The sequence below is a fragment of the Felis catus genome, chromosome E1, assembly GCF_018350175.1.
Source record: "Felis catus isolate Fca126 chromosome E1, F.catus_Fca126_mat1.0, whole genome shotgun sequence".
Taxonomy (NCBI): Eukaryota; Metazoa; Chordata; class Mammalia; order Carnivora; family Felidae; genus Felis; species Felis catus.
Genome location: NC_058381.1, coordinates 28,276,289 through 28,298,313, shown reverse-complemented (window position 1 = coordinate 28,298,313; position 22,025 = coordinate 28,276,289). Strand labels below are relative to the sequence as shown.

Sequence of the window (22,025 nt, the reverse complement as noted above, 5' to 3'; positions counted from 1 at the left end):
GGCCTGAAAAGTCCCACTCTGGGCATCTATCTATGTCCAGCACAGCCAGCCCTTTTGGAAAATAATAATAGTAACTAACTTTTGATCACATGTAAAGTACTTTATACAACCAAGTTTAACTCGGCCTTCTTGAGCTAATCTTCCTTGGCTTGAATAATGATGTAGATTTTTACTGAAGGTGTTTTGAGGAGATGGGAGGACTGGAGTTACATCATACATTATAGATAAAAAGATTTCTACAACTTTTAAAATGTATTTCTCTTCCTCTCCCTTTGCCCTTGTCTTTTCTGTCTCCCCAGGACCTTCCTTGCAGGTCCCAGGGCTCATCTCCTCTTCCACCTCCCGAACTTTCCCTTCCAGGTCTCTTTCTTTTTCTTCCTCATAGAGAATAATTTAGCCTTTAAAGAGTGGGGCAGGAACTAGATTCACTACCTAAAAGTTATTCGTAGCACTCTTCTTCCTTCCCTTCCTCTTCTATAGCAGCTGAAAAGCTAAAACCTCAATTTCTAGTCTCCCTTGCAAATGAGGGTGGTCATGCATCACATTTGGCCAGTGTAATGTAAGTGGGCATCTGCTGGGGAGGGCTTCTGGGAAAGTTTCTGCTTTCCAGATAAAAAAAGGGGCAGAGTCAGAATATTCCTTTTCCCCACCTGCCTGGTGTGTAGATAGCAGCGATCCTGAAACCAGGAGGTGACAAGTCTGAAAATAAAAGCCAACATAGTAAGGTAGCAGAGCAGGAATATCCAAAGAGTCTAAGTCCCTGGTGGCATCACTGAGCTGCTACACAAGGCATGACCTGCCAACCTGTGGGACTGCCTCCTGTGTGAGACAAACTCATTTAAGCATGAAGGTAGAGTTATCCATCATTTGCAGTTGAAAGAATTCTGCAGGGCTACCTTAAGGATCCACAGGACCAGGATTAGGATAAGGCAAGTGTTGCAAGGACAAGTTCAGATCCTCTTTTTCTTCAACAAAATTTAGATACTTTGCTCATCATTGATTTCTTGGCATCAGTTTTTATTTTTTAAAATAATGTATTCAAACAACTTATCTTGACTCTGAATTTTTTGGTGTCTCCTTTAATTTTGTGCCCAAGGAGTGTCTCACTCGCTTCATGCCAGTCCTGGCCCTGAATGATGGTTAGGGCAAGGTAAGAGAAGTCAGGAGGCACAGGAGGTGAGCTGAAGTGAATTGGGAACAGAATCGGGTTTCTTGAGGCAACCTTGTGTTTTTAGACTGAATTGTCTGGATGGCTGCCCCCATTTTCTCTTATCTGGCCACAAAGGTCTAAAACTTCTCTTCCAAGGCCTTTAATTAAAATGTTTGGGGGCACCTGGGTAGCTCAGTCAGTTAAGCGTTGGACTCTTGATTTTGGTCCAGGTCATGATCTCATGGTTGATGGGATCAAGCCCAATGTCAGCCTCATCTGCACTGTGAGCACAGAGCCTGCTTGGCATTCTCTCTCTGCCCCTCCCCCACTCATGCTCACTCACTCTCTCACACACACATACACTCTCTCTCTCTCTCTCTCAAAATAAATATAAAAATACTTTTAGGGGTGCCTCGGTGGTTCAGTTGGTTAAGCCTCCAACTTTAGCTCAGGTCGTGATTTCATGGTTTGTGAGTTCCAGCCCCACATCAGGCTCTGTGCTGACAGTGCAGAGCCTGCTTGGGATTCTCTCTCTGCCCCTCCCCCACTCACTCTGTATCTCTCAAAAATAAATAAATAAATAATTTAAAAATATTTTTAAAAAATTTAAAAAATAATAAAACGTCTTGAAAGAAGCTGAAGCCTGTGTCTGCCTTACAAAATGAAAAACAAAAACAAAAAACAACTTGACAAGAAAAAAATATTAAAAAATGGGTAAAGGACTTGAATAGTTACTTCTCCAGAGAAAATACACAAATGGCCATGGATACCTGGAGAACTGGTGGTTCAGTGGTAGAATTCTTGCCTGCCAAATGGCCATGGAGGCATATGAAAAGATGCTCAACATCACTCTTAATTAGGGAAATGCAAATCAAAACCACAATGAGATATCACTTCATACTTGTTCCATTAGAATGGGTACTATCAAAAAAACAGAAAATAACAAGTACTGGCAAGGATGTAAAGAAATTGGAGCCCTTGTGCACTGTTGGTAGGAATGTAAAATGGTGCAGCTGCTGTGGAAAACAGTATGGTATTTCCTCAAAAAATTAAAAATAGATTTACCATATGATCCAGCATTACCACATCAGGTTACATATCCAAAATAAATGAAAGCAGGATGTCCAGGAGAAATATTGTATACCCATATTCTAGCAGTATTATTCACAGTAGGCAAAAAGGTAAAAGCAACCCAGTGTCTACCAATAAATGAACAGATAAACAAAATTTGATACACACACACACAGACACACACACACACACACGCACACACACACTGTAATTCAGCCTTAAAAAAGAAGGAAATTCTCGGGGTGCCTGGGTGGCTCAGTTGATTGAGTGTCTGACTTCAGCTCAGGTCATGATCTCAGTTTGTGAGTTCAAGCCCCACATTAGGCTCTGTGCTGACAGCTCAGAGCCTGGAGCCTGCTTCGGATTCTGTGTCTCCGGCTATCTCTCTGCCCCTCCCTGCTCGCTCTCTCTCTCTCTCTCTCTCTCTCTCTCTCTCTCACACACACACACACACACACACACACGCACACTCTCTCTCTCTCTCTCTCTCTCTCAAATATAAATAAAGAAGGAAATTCTGTTGGCTGCAGCAACTTCTTACTCAACACATCTCCAGAGGCAAGGGAAACAAAAGCAAGATGAACTATTGGGACCTCATCAAAATAAAAAGCTTCTGCACAGCAAAGGAAACAATCAGCAAAACTAAAAGGCAACTGATGGAATGAGAGAAGATATTTGCAAACGAAATATCAGATAAAGGGCTAGTATCCAAAATCTATAAAGAATTTCTCTAACTCAACACCCAAAAAACAAATAATCCAGTGAAGAAATGGGCAAAAGACATGAATAGACACTTCTCCAAAGAAGACATCCAGATGGCAAACCAACACATGAAAAAGTGCTCCACATCACTCATCAGGGAAATACAAATCAAAACCACAATGAGACACCACCTCATACCTGTCAGAATGGCTAACATTAACCACTCAGGCAACAACAGATGTTGCTGAGGATGTGGAGAAAGAGGATCTCTTTTGCACTGCTGGTGGAAATGCAAACTGGTGCAGCCACTCTGGAAAACAGTATGGAGTTTCCTCAAAAAATTAAAAATAGAACTATCCTACAACCCAGCAATTGCACTACTAGGTATTTATCCAAGGGATACAAGTATGCTGTCTCAAAGGGGCACATGCACCCCAATGTTTATAGAAGCACTATCAACAATAGGCAAAGTATGGAAAGAGCCCAAATGTCCATCAACTGATGAATGGAAAAAGAAGATGTGGTATATCTGTACAATGGAGTATTACTTGGCAATCAAAAAGAATGAAATCTTGCCATTTGCAACTATGTGGATGGAACTAGAGGGTATTATGCTAAGTGAAATTAGTCAAAGACAAATATCATATGACTTCACTCATATGAGGACTTTAAGACACAGAACAGATGAACATAAGGGAAAGGAAGCAACAATAATATAAAACAGGGAGGGGGACAAAACATAAGAGACTCTTAAATGTGGAAAACAAACAGAGGACTAATGGAGGGGTTGTGGGAGGGGGGATGGGCTAAATGGGCATTAAGGAATCTAGTCCTGAAATCACTGTTGCACTATATGCTAACTAACTTGGATGTAAATTTAAAAAATTAAATTTAAAAAGAAGGAAATTCTGACCATGTTGCATGGATGAACCCTGAGGACAGTATGTTAAGTGAAGTAAACCAGCTACAAAAAGTCAAATACTGTATGATTTCACTTATGTGAGGTATCAAGAGTAGTCAGAAAGCAGAATAGTGGTTGCTAGAACTGAGGAAAGGGAGCAGTTGGTTTTTAATGGGCATAGAATTTTAGTATTGTAAGATGAAAAAGTTCAGGAGATCGGTTGCACAACAATGTTAATATACTTAACACTAGTGAACTGTACACTTGAAAATTTTATGTTTATGTGTATTTTATCACAATTACAATTAAAAACAAAAAACCTTTAGGAATAGGGGCTATCAGGCCAGTAGGAAGAAAGACCTTTTTTCCCCATTCTTATTGGTCAATATCGGAAGAAAAATGAACACACTAATACAGTTTATTAAATCCTTTTAGAAGCCCAGCTTTTTCTGTTACCTCTCTGTGTCCTCTTCTAGATCCTGAGTTTCTTTGGTCCAGAGCATACTGCTATCTTCTTTTTTACTGTTAGTTTCTTGTTCTTCTAAGTGACTTTGATCTAAAAATGGTTGAAAGACTTAACTTTATTAGAACAACAAATTGAGAAAGCCTGCCTTGAAATGGAGTGCAAAAAATTAAAGCTAATCAGTGGTCCCTGAAGTATATATTGTACTACTTCTTCCCAGGGGCCAGGTGGCAGTCTGCAGGGTGCCTGCATTCACAGAAGCTGCTTCTGGGGTCTTGGGAGCTCTCTGGTGCCAGATGAAGCAATAGGAAACCTTACCTGTGCCAAGACTCAAGAGAGACAGAAAAAGCAGAGGAAAGAGAGGGCACATAAAAGAGGAGCCAAGACACCCTGAAAACAAATTGCACTGATTCACTTTGGGTGACCACCCTATTCTCACCTGTAAATGTTTCTAGGTTGGAGCCCCAAGGAAAGAATTTGGGTGGGGAAAGGTAGTTAGTACCCTTTAATGTATGCCAGGCATTTTACAATACTGTCTCATTTCATCCTGCCAATGGTCCTATGAAGGTAAAGTTTGTTCAGTATCTTACAATGTACCAGACATTGTTCATAGAGCTATTGTGTAAACCAGGAGGTAAGAATTATCATCCCCATTTTACAGATGAGGATGACAGAGGCTCGGAGACATTAAACAGCTTAATGAGGTGGAATTGTGCCTGACCTCAATGCCCACAGTGTCCCACATGTACCATTGTGCTGCCAAGGGCAGTGTTATAGCAAGGACCTGATGAAAAGGGTCTGGGCAGCTGGCTTACCATTTACAGTGACACCGAGATAACTTGCTGTGTTCTCCCGCAACACTGTGGATGAGGCCTGCTGTCGCTTCAAGTGCTCTGTCACAATAATACAAAAGCAAAACACAACTTATTTCTTCCTTCAGATGTCATACCATTCTCTAGGGCAGTGGTTCTCAAAGGGTGGTCCTTGGATCAGCAGCCTCAGTATACTCAGTACTTAGATATGCAAAGTCTTAGACCTCATCCCTGACCTACTGAGGCAGAAACCCTGGGGGTGGGGCCCATCAATCATATTTTATAAGCCCTCCTGGTGATTCTGACAGCTGATAACCTTTGAGAACCACTGGTCTAGAGCATCCAATTCTATCCAACACTAAAAATAAAAATAATAATGATAACAATGATAGGTAACACTTGCAAAGCCCTAGGTGACAGTTACTGTTTTTAACTTACACACATTCATTCAAGATTCATGTTCACAATCTTCATAACAACCTTACAAGACTCATCGTGTGATTGTCATTCCTGTTGAGCAGATGAGGAAATGAAGGTAAAGAAAGGTTGAGGACCTAGCCTGGAATCACACACAGTGTAAGAAGCAGAGATGGGATCTGAACCCAGGATGTCCAGCTCTAAGATTTATGCTGTTAATCTTTATTTTATACTCTGTCAAGTTTGTAACACATCAAAGCAGGTTCCAATTTCCCCCATCTCTATGGCCTATATTTCCTATTTTTTTACTTAGTTTATGAAAAGATAGAAGGCAAAGAAAATAATTTCCATTTCCTAAAGAACTGACCATTACACCAAGACAAGCATCTGCCAAACTGCATAGTGCTTTGCATTTGTGGCTGCACAGTATCCTTCAAGTGCTCCCCACAGCAGAGCAGTGAGACAGCTGTGAGGCGGCACACACAGGGACCCTGGACTCCCTGGTGCAGCCCTGTTGTGTGCAGGCACAGGGGTCTCTCTTCCTGCAGGTCAGGAAGCAGGCCTTTCCTGACAGCTCCTGGGCATCAAGGGGCCCCCATTTGATCACTTGAAATAACTTGAAATAAAAAATTCATTTTTATCCTTATTAAATATAGTCCTTTATTAATCTTAAAAGATCACCTATATCCTAGAGTTCGAGAGGATCCTCCCTGTTAGGCCCTTGTCAGAAGCCTAGAGCTGTGGATGTGGGCCCTCCAAAAGAGCACAGGTGTCAGCACCAGGTCACTCTCCAAAGCTCTCTTGAGGTGAAACAATGGAATGATGATTTATAATAATCAGGTGGGAGTGCCCATTATTAGAAGAAACTACCCAAGTGACCTCTCAATTTTGTCTTTCTGGGAAATTACTGACCTGTGTCAAAGTACAGACATCACCTAGAAACCTGGTCCAGATAATTCCCATGAGTAAAATGAGAAAAGGTTTCTGCAGAGTGTGTTGGGGTACAGCTGTGCCATGAGGCTGGAACCTAGGAGGAAGGCTGCTAACAGCTGCTGAAATGGGGGAGTCTATATGGTGACTAAGAGAGAAGACAGCAGGATCCAGAAGAAAAGTATCACTAAGGTCAAACTGCAAAGGAGCCTACAAATACTGCCTTAAGTCATGACAAAAGAAAAATGACACTGAGAATCTATCTGAGCTGGACATGTGTGGGTGACCTCTACTCTCATAAGCAGCAGTTCTATTACTGTACTAAGAAAAACAACTGGAGAGAAAGAATTTGCAAGGACTCCTTGGGGCATTCTAGAGAAGGAAAGCCCTAGGGGTAGCCCTAAGGGGTAGGCACCCTAAGAGCCTGACCCAACAACCCTATGACCCTGTGGCTTTGGGGAAGAGGTGTGATGAGGTGAAGGGGCCTATGAGTACAGAAAAAGAAAAAAGTAAGGTCTGGCAGCTCTGACTGGCTCCACCCTAGTTCATCAGACCAATAATCAGGGGCTGGGGGTTGTGATAGCCTAGATGGTAGCTGTCCATTGAGTCAGACCACATAAGTCCTCATTTACCTCCTTCTTCCTGATGAGACACAAAACCTCAGAGACCCTGAAAAATAGCTGGTGCATATTGGGAAATTCTCTAGAGGCCCCATACCAAGAACTGGACTGTGAGAGGTCTGCCAAGATGCGTCCTTTCAGAGTAAGAAGCTGGTCAACCAGGCTGTCAAGGAGAGAACAATCACGTCTCTTCTCACTCTTCAAGTGAGAAACCACCTGGCCCAATGCCTCCATGTACTTTCAGCATTGGCTCAGCTGGGCAGGGCCAGCCAATCCAGCTACAAGTAAAACTGAGCTGGTATAGCTGGGTCTCTGTCTGAGATGGAAAATTCTGGTCTCATTACATCTTGTGCCACTGACATCTCTGCCCCTGAGAAGGTGATTCATCCATGATGCCAATACCTCTAATACCTCCTGCTAATGGCAAAACTGAAAGTACAGGATGTCTCAACCTTAGTAGCCAGACTTCAGGCCTCCAAGGTATAGCTGGTTTGGTTCCAAAAGGAGGTGAAATATTCCTTTAATAAAACAATTTCATCATAATAAACCACTTAAATATTGTTATTCTTCTTAGAATCATTACCATAGGCCCTTTAAAGTAACAAAATGACAACAGACACAGGCTAATATCCTGGCCAGGTTTCAGTAGTAATGTGAGGCCCACTTTATTGGAAAACTGCTCCTTCCTGAATTGTTCATTCAGTTAGACCTTCTTACTAGGGCCACTTGTACTAGTACCTACACCTGAGACAAAGAACTATATTGTGGTCAGTGACCATAACAGGGCCATGGAGTACATTCTGTATTGAACATCCCTTACCAATTTCGTCAAGCAGCTCCTGAGATGGTGGTGGTAGCTCATCAACATGATGCTGTGAAATGGCTTCTACTAATGCTTAAAAAACATAAAGAGAAAAATGGCTTAACACCTTTCTGACCCTGAACTGGATTTTCCAGGCTTCCACATGAATTTGACATAGGACTTCTCAGCAATGAAACAAACTGAGGTAGGAAGACAGCCTCTTACATTAGCAGTTCTAGTTGAGACCTCCTAACATGTGAATGGATTTACTCCCCTTTTTACTCCAAATCCTTTCCTCCTTTACCCCTTATCCCAGTATTTCTTGATCTGTGTCCCTCCCTCCCAAAGATATTTAGGGTAGGGGAAGTATAAATTCTTACTAAGAGGCTGGGGGCCTAATCTGGCATAGGACTCCTGGAGGGATACAGTCTGGGCCAGTCAAAATGAATAAAAAATAAAATGGAAGGTCTTTTATAGGTTATCAGGCCAGGGGATATAAGAACAACCACTCTTTGGGCCTTCCCCTCCTTATAACCTTAAATAAAACCCCTCAGCTTAATTCACAAAATCCAAGAATTGTACGAAAACATAAGACATTAAAATTAATATAGCAAAGGCAATATGCCTCAAGAGTTGTTAACATTCTCATATCCTTTGATCTGAAAACCATCTCCTAAGAATCTATCCTAAAAAAGGGATCAGAGGTACAAAGATTTTTATACAAAGAACAAAAAATAGAAAACAATATAAATCTTCAACATAATGGCATAGTTAAGCAACATACGTAGAACGGACTATTATGAAGCCATTACATATATTTAACAAATAATTTTCACTAAGGGGAGATCCTCAAAACATAGCATCAAAAGAAAAAAAATAGGCCGGAGATAATACACAATATGATATCAACTATGCTAAAAATACATACATTTTTGTACATTTCTAGAAATATGAAAGAGAGAGTGCCTGGCTGGCTCAGTAGGCAGAGCCTGAAACTCTTGATCTCAGAGTTGTGAGTTCAAGCCCTACATTGGGCACAGTTTACTTTAAAAAAATGGGGGCACCTGGGTGGCTCAGCTGGTTGAGCATCAGATTCTTGATTTCAGCTCAGGTCATGATCCCAGGGTCGTGGGATCAAGCCCGTCATCAGGCTCCACACTGCTTAAGATTCTCTTTCTCTCCCCCTCTCCTCCTCTCCCCCACTTGCATGCTCTCTCTCTCTAAATATAAAAATTTTTTTTTTATTTTAAAAAGAAAAACTATGTACTGAATAGTACAAGAAAGAGGTGGTAGAATTAAATGATGGTAGAATAAAATGGTGGTAGAATTAAATGATAGTTTTCTTTTAAAGCTCTTTTTATTCTCCAAGTTTAATGAGTATATTTTACTTTTATAATCAGATGGAAAATAGCATTTTTGTTTGAATTTAATGTAGCATCAACGATGAGACTAAAGTTCCCTTAAATTGGCTTACTATTATTTTGTATTTTGGTTGTATTTTCATATTAAACACAGGGTACCTTTCTGCAGGCTCCTTCTCTGGGTGGCATGGGATGATGTGTCAGGTGACTTAGCAATGCTGGAGGAACTGGCCCCAGTAAATGCAGGCAATCTTTTCTATAAGTAAGATGTAAACATGGTAATTGACACATGTACTGAGCTCAAAAGGCAAATGCAGTTCAATCATTTCCAAGATTAAGCCTGTGTTTCATTGATGGAATAAGCCACTTGTTTTGTTGATTGAGTCAAACTCTTTCAAATGTCCCCTCCTCTGGGATCCCTTCTCACCCAGTCTTTGCCTCCATAGCACCCAGTACTTACCTCTGTATTGTGTTAGCCAGCCTTTCTCACTAGGTGGGGAGTTCCTCTGGGGCAGGGACTAGGTTTATCTTATTCACATTTGGTACCTAGAAGAGGGCTTGGCAGGGTACCTGGCACTTAAAACCTGCCCAGTTAACAATTTATTGAATGAAAGCATAAAACTCTTTATCTCCCTACTTTAGAGCGAATCTTTTGTGAGTCAAATGCCCAAAGAAGGTAACAATTGATTTTTAATTGAGGGCCAAAGCAAGTAATCAGTCTGCCTATAGAATGGTCAACATTTTTAATGAACAGTGCCAAGTAAGGAATTTGTAGTTTTCTTGAAGAGTCTACACATATGGAATATAAGGGAGAGAGAAGAGAAAAAGAAAGAAGGACGGCAGGGGGAGAAGGAGGAGGGGAGGAAAAGGTAGCACACAATTATGTGTTTTTATTGCAGACTGTTAGTTCAGGAGTTCAGAGAAGGTAGAGAGCAATCAAACCTCTCAGGGAACTAAGCAGAGGAGGCATCAAAGAGGAAGCAGAACCCAAGCCTCCTCAAGTAAGAAGGATGTGGGTAGACAGAGAGTACAATGCAGGTGAAGGCAGCATCCTAAGCTATGACAATTTGGCTCTTTGGAGAAATTGCCAGATGTTATCTCTGGGGCAAAAAAAGGCACAAAAACCTAGGATCTATCCTAGAATACAGACTCAGAAAGATACCTCAGGGAAGCCCAGAGAAGATCCAATTTATTTCTTGCTTTCTTTGTATAATGGATTTGGAGAAATCTTGGCACTTTGGATCCCTGAGGCCTTTAGGCTGACTCCATGAGTGTGGAAAGCAGAATCAGTATACTTACGAGATCAGTCAGTCTTGAAGGGGCAGTTTCAGAGGAAGTAAGAAAGGAATCTAGGCTCTTTGCTTTCTCTCGAACAGTTGTAAATCTATCAGATGAAGTTTGAATGGATTCCTGACTGTTCCAGCATGAGGTAGAACCTGTTTTAATCTGAAATGTGATACTTTCAAGGCAGTCTTTATACCGACTGGCAGCTGAAGAACTTGACCCTGTTGTAGAAAAGAGGGCAATTAGTTTCTGAATCCTCTACATTATTTAAAAACAAAACCACAAAACTATGTATCTATACCAGGGATTCTCCAAGTTGTTAATAACTAAAATAATCACAGATATGAGATATAGCTTCTCAAAGTATAAAAACAATGACAGTCTCTAAATTTGGCCATCCAAAGAAAGGGAGATTATTTGAACCACAAATATACTGGAACTAAGGACACCAGAGAGAGGCTATGTGATGCTGGCCATTGAGGTTGCAAGACTCAAAACTATGTGTGTTTACTCATATGTGGAACTTGAGAAACTCAACAGAAGACCATGAGGGAAGGGAAGGAGAAAAACTAGTTTCAAACAGAGAGGGAGGCAAACCATAAGAGACTCTTAAATACAACAAACTGAGGGTTGATGGGGGGTGGGGAACGGGGGAAATGGGTGATGAGCATTTAGGAGGACACTTGTGGGATGAGCACTGGGTGTTGTATGTAAGTGATGAATCATAGGAATCTACCTGAAAAACCAAGAGCACACTGTATATACACTGTATGTTAGCTAACTTGACAGTAAATTATATATTTAAAAAATTTAAAAATAAGAAGTGTTTCATAAAAAAAAAAAAAACCTGTGTATTTAAGCACAAGATAGGTTTTAAGTAGTGCTAGAGTACAAAGTACAGTTTGCATTTGCCTGTCTCTACCACTAAAGTAAAAAAACTCCTTAGAGCTGCTTATAACCAGTACCACCAACCCCTACCTGGCCCCCCATGGGATTATCCCCTTCAACTCTGGTGCTAAGGAGACACCTCTACACTGAGGAAACACCTGGCAGTCTTTTCTCACAGCCTGGCTTCCCAAAGCCAATGGGGCAGGGGCTGTTAGTTCTTCTCCCCAAACACTTCTCCCGCAGTGATTACCTGGGCTGAGTGGAGTGCTGACACTTGTAGGTGCATGGTTTATTTTGGGTGTTTTGCATGAGACTTCCTTAAAGGAACCATCTTGTTCATAGGAAATACTAGACAGGTCTTGAATGTCTGTCAGTGATCTAAGAAATTTAAAGTACAAAGTAATTAGGAGAAGATGTTTAGAAAAATCAAACAATATTTTCCTGAGGGGTGCTTTTTAAGGATGCTCTTGACAACAACCTTTACTTGGCAGCAGACCAGAATTAGAGACTATCTTAGAATATCTTATGTATCTTAAAGAGAATCTCAGAGAATATCCTAAAAAGAGTACTAACTTTAAACATATCTCAGCAGCTAAAAATAAAACAATTTCCATAGATGAAGGTATATTTACATGGAAAACAGATTTCATTTACCTCCAGTATAAACTTATTAATATCATCATCATCATCATTATATTTCCTTGATTGTAAGATGCTATTAATTTAGATCATATCGTTAACAGCTTTTTGGTGAAAGAAGAAACACGCTCACATTAAATGTATGAATAAAAACGGGAGGAATATATTTTCCCACAAATAAGGAAATTCCTCATTTTTCCCTAAAACCAAGACTTTACACAGCATCCTTAGGCAACCCTTTGGTGGCCCTACATGTCTTTCTCTTTCAGCTCCTTTGGTGATTCCTTTAATGTCTCCTCTTGTTCACCTTCAGTACTGTAGGAGAGAAAATGAGAAAATCATATGAATCCCCAGTCAGCAGAGTGCACTAACCTGGTACAATGGACCAGTTTGTCAGCCCAGTGTAAGAAGCAGCAGAAAGGGCGCTAAATCAAAAATAGAAAGTTGGTGGGAATGCAAGCTGGTACAGCCACTCTGGAAAACAATATGGAGGTTCCTCAAAAAACTAAAAACAACTACCCTACGACCCAGCAATTGCACTACTAGGTATTTATCCTAGTAGTAAATACTAGGGGGATACAGGTGTGCTGTTTCGAAGGGACATATGCACCCCCATGTTTATAGCAGCACTATCAACAATAGCCAAAGTATGGATAGAGGCCAAATGTCCATTGATGGATGAATGGATAAAGAAGGTGTGTGGGGCGCCTGGGTGGCACAGTCGGTTAAGCGTCCGACTTCAGCCAGGTCACGATCTCGCGGTCCGTGAGTTCGAGCCCCGCGTCGGGCTCTGGGCTGATGGCTCAGAGCCTGGAGCCTGTTTCCAATTCTGTGTCTCCCTCTCTCTCTGCCCCTCCCCCGTTCATGCTCTGTCTCTCTCTGTCCCAAAAATAAATATAAACGTTGAAAAAAAAAATTAAAAAAAAAAAAAGAAGGTGTGGTATATATATACAATGAAGTATTACTCGACAATCAAAAAGAATGAAATCTTGCCATTTGCAGCTACGTGGATAGAACTGGAGGGTATTATGCTAAGTGAAATTAGTCAGAAAAAGACAAAAATCATATGATTTCACTTGTATGAGGACTTTAAGAGACAAAACAGATAAACATAAGGGAAGGGAAACAAAAATAATATAAAAACAGGGAGGGGGACAAAACAGAAGAGACTCATAAATATGGAGAACAAACAGGGTTACTGGAGGGGTTGTGGGAGGGCAGATGGGCTAAATGGGTAAGAGGCACTAAGGAATCTACTCCTGAAATCATTGTTGCACTATATGCTAACTAATTTGGATGTAAATTTTAAAAAATAAAAAATAAAAATTAAAAAAAAAAAGTAGGAAGTTGGTTCTGGTCCTGGCTCTGCTACTGATTAGCCATATGTTTTCAGGCATGTCTGGGCCTTACTCTGGGCCTCAGTCTCCTTTCAGCCCATCTGAAATCAGCTGATGATACTACATGACAGTGAGCAAGTTCCTGAGGAAATCAATGGATCACAGGAAATTTGCTGGGGATGGAGGCTGGAGCAAAGGGCACAGTGGTGGGGCCTTACCAGCTGTGAGACAGCGTCCTACATGGAACATCAGGTGGGGCCAAGAAAGACTTATGCCAAAAAACGGCCAGAAAAGAATACTGAAGACAAACTTGACCTTTTTCTACTTTAACTAATAGGTAGGATTCAATTTCAATATCCACTAAATATAAACTATAAGTCAGCTCCCATGTGAAATCCTTCCATATGTTTTCATATTTTTAATCTTTGCAACAATCCTGAGACCAAAGGTACAAAGGAAAGAACATGGGTTTTGGATTGAGTTATGACTTTACTAATTCTGTTCACTAGAGTATTTGTTTCTCCTTTCAAGTATACAACAGCACTTTTTGGCCCTCCTAATTTATATAAATGGCTACCTCACTTGTTTCAACCAGTGAAGTATAAGCAAAAGTGATGTGAGTCACTTTGGGCAGAAACCTTAAGGATAGTGCACAACTCATGTTCCCTTTCCTGCCTCAGCAATCAAGGAAGCACAAGGATGGAGTCTCCCTAAGCCTGGATCTTGGATAGAAGGTAATAGAGCACTGCACACTCCTGGCCAACCCATGGTGGACATGGGGCATGAGTAAAAAATAAATGTTTGCTGTTTTAAGCCATGAAAATCTGGAGGTTATTTGTTATATAGCGTAATCTAGCCTATCCTGACCACTTACTAACCATTTGCTAACTTACAGTTAGCCACTTACTAACTGCGACCTTAGAAAAAATCCTTAAAACTCTCAGAACTTTGCTTTCCTTATTTGCAAAATGGAGATGCCAGTATGTGCCTCACAGGGCTGAATATGGTAGTTACTTAGGAAACACCAGCTGTAATTATTATAGGTAAGGAAATTGAGACCTAGAGAGAGGGAAAGTAAAATGAATGTTGTTGTGTCAGGTACTTTACCTCTATTATTAGTGTTTTTAATTAAACTTTTTATTTTGAGGTAACTGAATATTCACATGACGTTTAAAGAAACACACTTGACCCAAGTTTCCCTGAATGGTAGTATCTTGCAAATCTACAGAACAACCAAGATATCAACACTGATACAGTCAAGATACAGAACATTTCTACCACCACAGGGATTCCCTTAGGCTGCCCCTTTTATAGGCATGTCTACTTCCCTCCTACTCCTTACCTCTTCCCTATCCCCTGGAAACCACTCATTTGTTCTTTATTTCTATAATCTTATCATTTCAAGAATGCCATATAAGTGGAATCATATAGTAAATAACTTTGAGGGATTGTGCTTTCCATCCAGCACAATTCTCTGGAGATTTATCCAGGTTGTTGAAGGTATCAATAGTTCATTCTTTTTTACTGCTGAGAAGTATTCCATAGTATGGATGTACCAGTCTGTTAAATCATTCACTTGTTAGACAATGTTTGGGTTTCCAGGTTTGGGCTATTACAAATAAAGTTGCTATAAACATTCATGTATGTGGTTTTTTTTTTAATTTTCAAATGTTTATTTATTTTTGAGGGACCAAGACAGAGCTCAAGTCGGGAAGGGGCAGAGAGAGAGAGGGAGACACGGTATTTGAAACAGGCTCCAGGCTCTGAGCTGTCAGCACAGAGCCCCACGTGGGGCTCGAATTCCGGAATGGTGAGATCATGACCTAGGCTGAAGTCGGAAGCTCAACGGACTAAACCACCCAGGCGCCCCTCATGTATATGTTTTTATGTGAACATAAGTCTTCATTCCTCTGCAAAGAATGCCAGGAGTTATAAGGATTCTTATTCCTAATTTTATAAATGGGGAAATAGAAGAGAGGAGTTGAGAACCTTAACCAAGGTCATAGGGATAGGAAAGGCAGAGTCAGGATCTGAATACAGATAATGACTCCTTTTCACGATCCCTCACAATCCTGCTGAAAAAGTCCTAAGAAAGTTAAATTCCCCAAAGCAAATTTTTATAATGTGGTGACAAATATATTTGAAGACAAGCAATATATAAATATGGGACATTATCAACATTTAACGTTACATCTGTGAGTCTGAAACTGTGACTAAAATACTAGCACATACGTTCGTATAGGTTGGAATTGAGACCTGGTCAAAATCTCAGCATTCCTTCCAAGGCTTTTTCTCATTTGGAACTTTTCTTCGCCTGAAAGAATAAAGTAAATGCATCTTTTTTACTGAATTTTTACCAACTCAAATTAATGTTTTCATTCTCTAGAATTTCCCTTGGTCTGGTTCAGAATGAGAAATAATCTGGATAAACAAAGTACTTCCTAATTGGGTTTGGATTGAGTGCTATAGGAGAGGTTTTTGCTCTGAAAGTTTATTTTCCTTGCTCAGAGGGAGTAACTATATTCTGACACTCAAAATACAATCAAGCCATTTACTGGCCTTTCAGTTATAACAGCACAGTTATTTCTGGAGACAAATGTTGTTTTGTCTTTTCAGGAAGGCAAACTGACCTGGTTCCTGTCAACAGACACCAGGGGGCGTTGAAACCAAGAACTGTTTGTTCACTAAAGATTCCAAATAGAAAAGACCATTAGCTGGGCATTCCCAGAGTGCTGAGCCTCTTGGCCATCATACTCCACTTAAAGAATGGGGGTGGGGGGTTTGAGTACTAAGGAGCTAATTCAACTATCTTCCGTTCTTTTTTCAAGTTTGTTTATTTTGAGAGAGAGAGACAGACAGAGAGACAGTGTGAGTAAGGGAGGGGCAGAGACAGAAACAGACAGAAAATCCCAAGCAGGCACGGCACTGACAGCACGGAGCAGCCCAACATGGGGCTTGAACTCATGAAACTGTGAGATCATGCCCTGAGCCGAAACCAAGAGTCAGATGCCTAACTGTCTGAGCCACCCAGGTGCACCTCTTCTGTTCCTCTTGATATCAAGTATCCAAAGTTACTCCCCACCAGTTCTCAGGTTAGATACTATGCAGACCTCTGGGCAGACAGGGCCACTATTCATTATTCTTCCCACCAGTGTACTGCTTTGTTTATAGAGAAGGGGACAGGCAGAGCAGCCTGCCCTCTTGGCAAATGCTCATGATCCCAAGGCCATTTCTTAGAGCAAGTAGTATGGTGGACGATGGGGAGGCTCACCAAAACAGTGTCACCTTTAGCAGGTACCAAGGAGGTCTGAAACGTCAGTAGAGAAGCATGAGGGCTCTTCTTCCTGTGACCCTCTTTCAAATACCTAGGAGGCATAAAGCCCTAGAAAGCATTAAGGAATTCCTAATAAGCACCATTACAGCCGGAAAAAAACTTAAGAGATTTTGCAGTCTGACCCTCTCCTTTACTTTATACAAAGAGAGAATGGAGCCCTGGGGTGAAATGATCATGCATGAAAAAAAAAAAAAAAATCAGTGGCAAAACTGGGCTTGGAACCTGGCATGTGTCCGATTTTTACCTGTGGCATCGCCTGGTGTGGAAGGGGTATATGTCAGAGCCCTAGTGGAAAAGGAGGAAGAGAAGGGTGAAAGCGGGACATGAGTGGAAATCAGAGGTTTCTTCGTGTACTTCAGATGTCTGTATCAAAGTAGCCCTGGATTTCTGACCTACCTGCCCCACAACTTCTCTATCCCACTCAACCTTCTTCTAAACAGAAGTGAAATGGCTATGTGCAGGTCAGGCTCACACAGAAAGTAACTGCAGGCAGAGGCCACATGAAAGAAGTGGGTGACCCAAGATCCAGGTCTGGAGACTTTTAATACACGTTGTCCTGAGAATTTAACTGTTCATCTAAAAGCCTACTGCTTGAGATGATGTCAACTGTGACAGGGGCATGAATCAGGTTAGAGATAGAAACCAGAGTATATAGCAGGAGGAAGGCAGTAAGTTCAGAATCCAAGCCCACCTTGTCTGGGTTCAGAATGTTGAGACATGACTGAAAATAGCTACCTGGCTCAGTAGATAGATAACTCTGACTTTAAAATAGACAGTTGTAGGGATGTCTGGGTGGCTCAGTCGGTTGAATGACCGACTTCGGCTCAGGTCATCATCTCACGGCTTGTGAGTTCGAGCCCCACGTCAGGCTCTGTACTAACAGCTCAGAGCCTGGAGCCTGCTTCTGATTCTGTGTCTCCCTCTCTCTCCGCCCCTCCCCCACTCATGCTCTGTCTCTCTCTGTCTCAGGAATAAATAAACATTAAAAACAATTTTTTTAAATAGACAGTTGTAGGGGCACCTGGGTGGCTCAGTGGGTTAAGCATCCGACTCTTCATTTCGACTCAGGTCATGATCTCACAGTTCATGGGTTCAGGTCCCACGCTGGGCTCTGTGCTGACAGTATGGAGCCTGCTTGGAATTCTCTCTCTCTCCCTTGTTCTCTGCCCCCCCCCCCACTTGTGCTATCTCTCTCCCTCTCTCCAAATAAATAAACTTTAAAATAGACAGTTGTATACCTTAAAAGAGTAAAAGTACACAATTTTTTAAATGTCTGTATCAGAATCAGTGGTTGACTTCTATCTTATCTTGTGCCACACCCGGGTTGCTGATTCAAGGTTAACTTCCCATGTAATGAAAAGCAGTTGCTGAGTTATACAGAACCCAAGGCCTCCCGAGGGAAGGATGTTATGTTGACTATGCACTATTGGCTGTTATTATCTCTTTGCCAAGATTCTAAGCAAGCAAAGGAAAATGACAGTCAAACTCTGCCTCTTAGGGTGAAGGACATGAAAAGCTAGTTCTAGTTTTTGTTACATCAATAACCAGTTGTACAGCCTGGGTCAATCCCTCAGGTCAGCTCAGTGAATATAACCAAGCACCTGCTATGTGCCACAAAGGGGCCAGAAATCTAATGAAAGGCTGGGAAGGCGGGGGAAGCAGCAGCAACCACTAAACATATGCTATAAGGATGCAAGGGGAAGTACAGAAAACATGATATGCGGATGTTATGAGGCTGGTGAGGAGCAGGAGATTCATTCTAATGAGGAGAAATCACAAAGCCTAGGTTTCCTCATCTGTAAAATCAAAGGCCTGGAGGAGGTTATCTCTAAGGACTGTTCCAGCTTTAAAGATCTGTCATCCAACAGAAAGTAAAGGCAAGTGAAAAGGAATCTGCCTTAAGAGCTTATTACCAGAACCTCGAGGTTGGGCAAATGCATCTCGTATTCCTTCAAAGTCTTCTTCTATAGGACTTGAAGTCTACAAAAGAATAAAAGAGCAAAGAAAGAAGGGTCACTGGAGGCCGTCATATCATCAAAAGTAGAGGGAGAACTTCTTGATGTTCTTAAACCTTGAAAATCTTCCTAAGGTTCCTGCATCTTTTATAGAAAAAGAATAAACCTGCTTCGAAGACATTAAGTGCTCATTTGTACTTTATGTTCCTCCTCAACAAGCCCTCCCCAGCCCCCACTGTGAGGAAGAACTGTGTGACTTTTCCCTTCTTTATATTATCCCCTCCACTCCCCCAACCTTCCCACAAAGATGTTTTGATTCCTAGGACTTTTATCAGAAAAGCTACAAAGTTGGAAAAATGGCCCAGACTGCAAAGCTACTTTCTGGGGGGTGAGAAGTCAGAACACTGGTTCCTTTGAGAGGTGACAGTAACTGGGAAGAAGCCCACAGGGGTCTTCTGGAGGACCCATAATGTTCTGCTTCTTGATCTGGTTGGTTACATGAATGTGTTCAAGTCTGGGAAAGTCAATAGGCTGTACACTTAAGAGCTGTGTACTTTCTTCTATGTTACACTTTATACGTATATGTATACATAATATGTGTATATGTACTGTATATCTTTTTATTAAAGATTTTCTTAATATGCCAGTCTGCTCACATTAAAAGCCAGAATAGCTGAAGGATTAACAATAGAAAACTGTTATCAGAAGTGCAGAAGAGTGGAAGTGATGCTTTTGTTGCATCACTGAATTCCTGCTAGTCAAATATTGTGTTTAAGATCTACAATCCTCCCTTTCCTCTACCCCACCTTCCATAGTGGTAAAAGGTCCAAAAAATGGTAGGTCAGTAGAAGGTGAGGTAGAAATTATATAAATAAATAAATAAATAAACAAACAAACAAATACGTAAGAAAATGTAAGGAGCTTCATTTTATAAATGAAAATACTCTGTACAAATAGATGTTTGCAAAAGTTGGGCAGGTTCCCAAGAAAGCCCCATGCACTGCACAACCCCACATTCATGCTGAGCCCTGGCCTCTAATCCTGGCTCTCTTGCCACTAAAGCTTGGCAGGCCAGGGCTAATTCCCTACATCTGTGGATCACCACTTCTTCACACAGAGGAATAACAGCAGGCCTTCTTCTCTTCCCCACAGGAAGGATATGTGAATTAGGTAACATGAAGAAAAGTGTTTTTAAAAAAAGTACAAAGTGCTGTACAAATACAGGAACCACAGTTTTGGGAGAAACTGCATATGACTTTCCATTCTCACAAATCTTATTTTTCAGATGTCTTTTCAAAACACATGAAAACACTAAGTCGAAATTAGACGCTTTTATGTGTAAGCTATTTTTCTCAATAAAAATAATTTAAAAGAAATAAGGCAACAGAGAAAGCTGAAAAGTACTTTACCCTAAACTGTGGTTTTTACCTCTAGAGCTAAGTTTTCTTGAGCAGTTGAAGAATGAAAATATTCATAGTCTGGAGTTAAAAATTCATCTGTTACATCCTCAGAAGACTCTGGTGAACAAGTTGATTGCATGGACTGATCCTGTTAATAATGTAGGAAATCACTTTTAGGTCGGTGTTCATTGTAAACAAATCCCTTTACAGTTGGATGCAGTGTTAATAACGGGGTTATCTAAAATCACTTGGGCCGCCCCCCCCCCACCTGCTTGCACCACCTGCCTCTGCCTTCCTTCCCCACAGCAAGCTGTGAACCCTTGCAGCAAGTGAGGCAAATGAAAATCCTGGGACTCATCATCCTCATCTGTACAATGGAGGGGGAGGGAGTTAGGTGACCTTTCTGCTCTGAAATTCTAAGAAGAAAGGCCCTAGACAACTCAAGCTGGCACTGAGTTTGAACACCCACAGACGCAGTCCGTGTGTTGGCATCGTCTTCCAGATGAGGAAGCTGAGGCCGCTCAAAAATAAGGAGTCCTGTGGGCACTACAGTTTAAAAGTGAAGGAGTATAATGTTAAAAATAGCAATGCAATCTCAATAATAAAAATAAAACTTGAAGATTCAAAAGTAACAGCTATTTCTTCACCATCTCCATTCCACCCCTTCCTTTTCTGCTTATTTCTCCATGTTCAGGCCCTGATCACCACATGCACAGGCAACTAACGAGCTTCTTTCCACACCTTCAATGATCCCTTTGCAGAGGTTTTATGATTTATTTCCTTGGATGCTGCTTTTGCCACATGCTTCCTCTTCCTGCACACTTGGCAGCTGCTCCCCTTCACCTCTTGTATCAAATTGAAACTTCTCAGACAAGCCTGGCCTCACATACCTTCCCCGCTTCCCTGACAGACCTGCTTCTCCAGCCAAGCCAGTATGCTTAACATGGCCTATCCTTCCAGCCCCCATGTGAGAAAAAGAATAAATTGTCCTAAATTGTCCTGTGGGTGGTTTGTGTGCCGTGATTAAATATAATAGTATGTTCTTTGAAAGATCTCAAATGTTACCACAATTGTATTTTTATATTATTTCATTTTCAGTTGCTGTTTATATTCTTTAAGTGACTGTGTCCTCCTGTCACAATGATAACACACTCTGGTTCCTTAGCCTGGCTGGACTGTGGCCCAATTACATACCTCAAGGATGTGTTAAACCCCTGACGCAGGGCTGCAGCCTCAATGCAAAGATCCTGCTGAGGTGCAGTTGCCAGGCAGAAACACATTCCTTCTACTGAGAGCTGAATTTGGGTCTCAGAGGACACTCTAGGTGAAGAAGGCCCTCTCATCACAACCCTGGCCTTGCTCTTCCTACTCCAATTGGACCTCAGTCACCTGCTGGGCCATGAGCTTTGATACCTGACCTCACACTGTGATTCCAGAGTTGGTCTCATCATCTACGCAGCTAGAAAGAAAGCTCAAGAGTTTCCAGAATCTGGCACTTGTCTGTGTTCCACCCAAGCCCCAAGATACACAATGCTTTGAGTTGAACTGACTCAAACAGTATTTAGGCAGGGAGAAAATACTTTTCCATTCATGTGAAGCACATACTCCAACAAAAAAGAACTACTATAGATATTATTTCAATGTCATAATATATAACAACAACTCAGTTCTACTTTATTAGGTCCTTGGGTTCAACCTGGCTCTGCAGGCCATATTACTTACACTGTAAGATTTCTCAATGACCACAGATGCGTCAGAACTTGCTTGAAAGACTTCACTATGCTCTGGATACACATTTTTGCTGGGAGACAGGTGCCTGATACCTAATGATTATAACACAACCAGGGCCATAGTCATTCCATGATATTCAGATGGCATGGAAGGGAAGAGGAGTGGCAGGAGAGAAGAGATCTGTGAATATTCTGCCAAGGATGGCCATGTCCCATATGTCAGGTTCAG

The 22,025-nt window shown here is 41.4% G+C and overlaps 1 protein-coding gene across 11 annotated transcripts in view; it reads right to left on the bottom strand.

The window, feature by feature from the left end:
* Positions 1-22,025, bottom strand: part of TEX14 (testis expressed 14, intercellular bridge forming factor) — a 109,518-nt gene that overhangs the window by 5,489 nt on the left and 82,004 nt on the right. For 9 of the 11 annotated variants that reach the window (XM_045044798.1, XM_006940144.5, XM_045044799.1 and 6 more), the window contains 11 exons: positions 21,789-21,889; positions 20,095-20,214; positions 18,625-18,691; positions 15,610-15,691; positions 12,293-12,355; positions 11,652-11,779; positions 10,529-10,734; positions 9,389-9,485; positions 7,887-7,961; positions 5,103-5,180; positions 4,281-4,380 (listed from right to left, as the gene is read on the bottom strand). In XM_045044798.1, coding sequence (XP_044900733.1) covers positions 4,281-4,380; positions 5,103-5,180; positions 7,887-7,961; positions 9,389-9,485; positions 10,529-10,734; positions 11,652-11,779; positions 12,293-12,355; positions 15,610-15,691; positions 18,625-18,691; positions 20,095-20,214; positions 21,789-21,889 — 1,117 coding nt within the window. Of the gene's footprint in view, positions 1-4,280; positions 4,381-5,102; positions 5,181-7,886; positions 7,962-9,388; positions 9,486-10,528; positions 10,735-11,651; positions 11,780-12,292; positions 12,356-12,412; positions 12,466-15,609; positions 15,692-18,624; positions 18,692-20,094; positions 20,215-21,788; positions 21,890-22,025 lie in introns of those variants that run through there. The other 2 variants (XM_045044795.1, XM_045044801.1) reach the window with 2 other exon arrangements.